A 1827-nucleotide genomic window follows, 5' to 3' on the forward strand; every position below is an offset into this window, starting at 1 on the left:
TTGGTCTGTTAAACCCAGGGTTATGAGTTCAATGCTTGAGGGTGCTATTTAGGGTTCTGGGCCAAAAATTGGGGAGTGGCCCTGCTTTGAGCAGGGGGTTGGACTAGATGACCACCTGAGGTGCCTTCCAACCCTGATATTTTATGAAGGTTTTCAGATGTCAATTGCCAAAAAGCAAAATTTTTCAGGTTTCAGTTGTTTTGATGAAAAGTCAAAATCTTCTCCCGCACCTTTCCTCTACAAAATTCCAACTATCTGTCTCCCTCTTATTTTGTGTGTGTGTGTGTGCACAAACATCTCTTGTATACGACATTTCTGTATCCGGGCTCACTTAGACCCTCCTTCTTTCACAATAGGACCCAGACTGACTGATCTTCATTTCATTCAACTCGTCTGGATTCTTTGTGAGGGTCACAGCCCTCCTGACAGTGTTTCTCAGGGCCTCCTGGACCTCTCTGTTTCTCAGGCTGTAGATGAGCGGATTGGCCAGGGGCGTCAGGACTGTGTAGCAGACGGAGAACACTTTGTTCAGGGCTCTCCAGGTACCAGATTTCGGTAGCATGTAGACAAACATTATGGTCCCATAGAAAAGTGCCACCACAATGAGGTGAGAGGAGCAGGTGGAAAAGGCCTTTTGCCTCCCGGTGGTGGATGGGATTCCCAGGATGGTCGCAATGATACAAATATAGGAAGCCAGGGTTAATAGAAAAGGGGAAACGGCACCTAGGAAGGAAAATATATAAGTAAGTGGGGTGATCTGGCTGGTGTCACTGCAGGACAGTTGAATCAGTGAGGTGAAATCACAAAAGAAATGGTCAATTTCATTAGGGCCACAGAAAATTAACTGTGATATAACACATGTGAATATTGTACAAATTAGAAATCCACTAATCCAAGACCCAGCTGCTAGCTGGAGGCGCAGCTGGACATTCATAAGGGTTCCATAGTGCAGCGGTTTGCATATGGCTAAATACCGATCATAAGACATGGCTGCCAGGAGAGAGCACTCTGTTGTTACTAGAGAACCAAAGAAATGAAACTGCGTGATGCAGCTGGGAACAGAAATGGTTCTGTCCCCAGTCAGGAGACTGGCCAGCAGCCTGGGCAGGATGGTGGAGGTGTAGCAGGTCTCCAAGCAGGACAAGTTCCCCAGAAAGAAGTACATGGGGGTGTGAAGGTGCTGATCAGCCACAACTAGAGCAAAGATGAGGATGTTCCCAGCCATGGTCGCAATGTAGATCACCAGGAAAATGAGGACGAGAAGGGTCTGCAGTTCAGGGAGATCCCCGAACCCCAGGAGGATGAATTCCATGATGGCTGTTTGATTTTTACCTTCTCCTTTCTCCATGAGCTGCATCCTGTGGTAGTGAAAGTGTAATGAGCATCGAAAGATTTGGCTGTACCATGAAATTGCATTGATTTCCATCACTTGATCCCCTAAGAGTTCCCACTGCAAACGGAGAACTGGGTTTATATTCTCTCAGACCAGAGAAACTGCTTCACTTCCACCTCAGGGCACTGCCACCCAGTTAATTTGCCACTCTTCTGTCCCACCTCCCAACATTTCTCATTCACAGATTCTTAGATTTAAGACCAAAAGGGACCATTGGATCATCCAGGCTGAGCCCCTATGTAACAAAAGGCACAGAATTTCCCCACTTACTCTGCACTGATCTCAATAAGTTGTTTTTGGCTGAGACAGACCTTCCAGAAAGGCAGCCAGTCTTGATCTGGAGATATGAGGAGTTGAAAATCCACCTCTTCCCTTGCCAGTTTTTTCCAATGGATAATCACCCTCACCAGGAAAAATAAACAAAACGTGCACCT

General features: G+C 46.5%; 1 protein-coding gene across 1 annotated transcript; it reads right to left on the reverse strand.

Moving 5' to 3' along the window:
• Positions 1–331: 331 nt before the first annotated feature.
• On the reverse strand, positions 332–1357 carry LOC311529432 (olfactory receptor 11A1-like; the record flags this gene model as incomplete). Its single annotated transcript, XM_084645407.1, has 1 exon — positions 332–1357. One exon carries the CDS (start codon positions 1355–1357, stop codon positions 332–334), a length of 1026 nt encoding a protein of 341 aa, XP_084501533.1.
• Between the last annotated feature and the right edge of the window lie 470 nt (positions 1358–1827).

Source organism: Lepidochelys olivacea, assembly GCF_965140295.1.
Source record: "Lepidochelys olivacea isolate rLepOli2 genome assembly, chromosome: 13".
Taxonomy (NCBI): domain Eukaryota; kingdom Metazoa; phylum Chordata; order Testudines; family Cheloniidae; genus Lepidochelys; species Lepidochelys olivacea.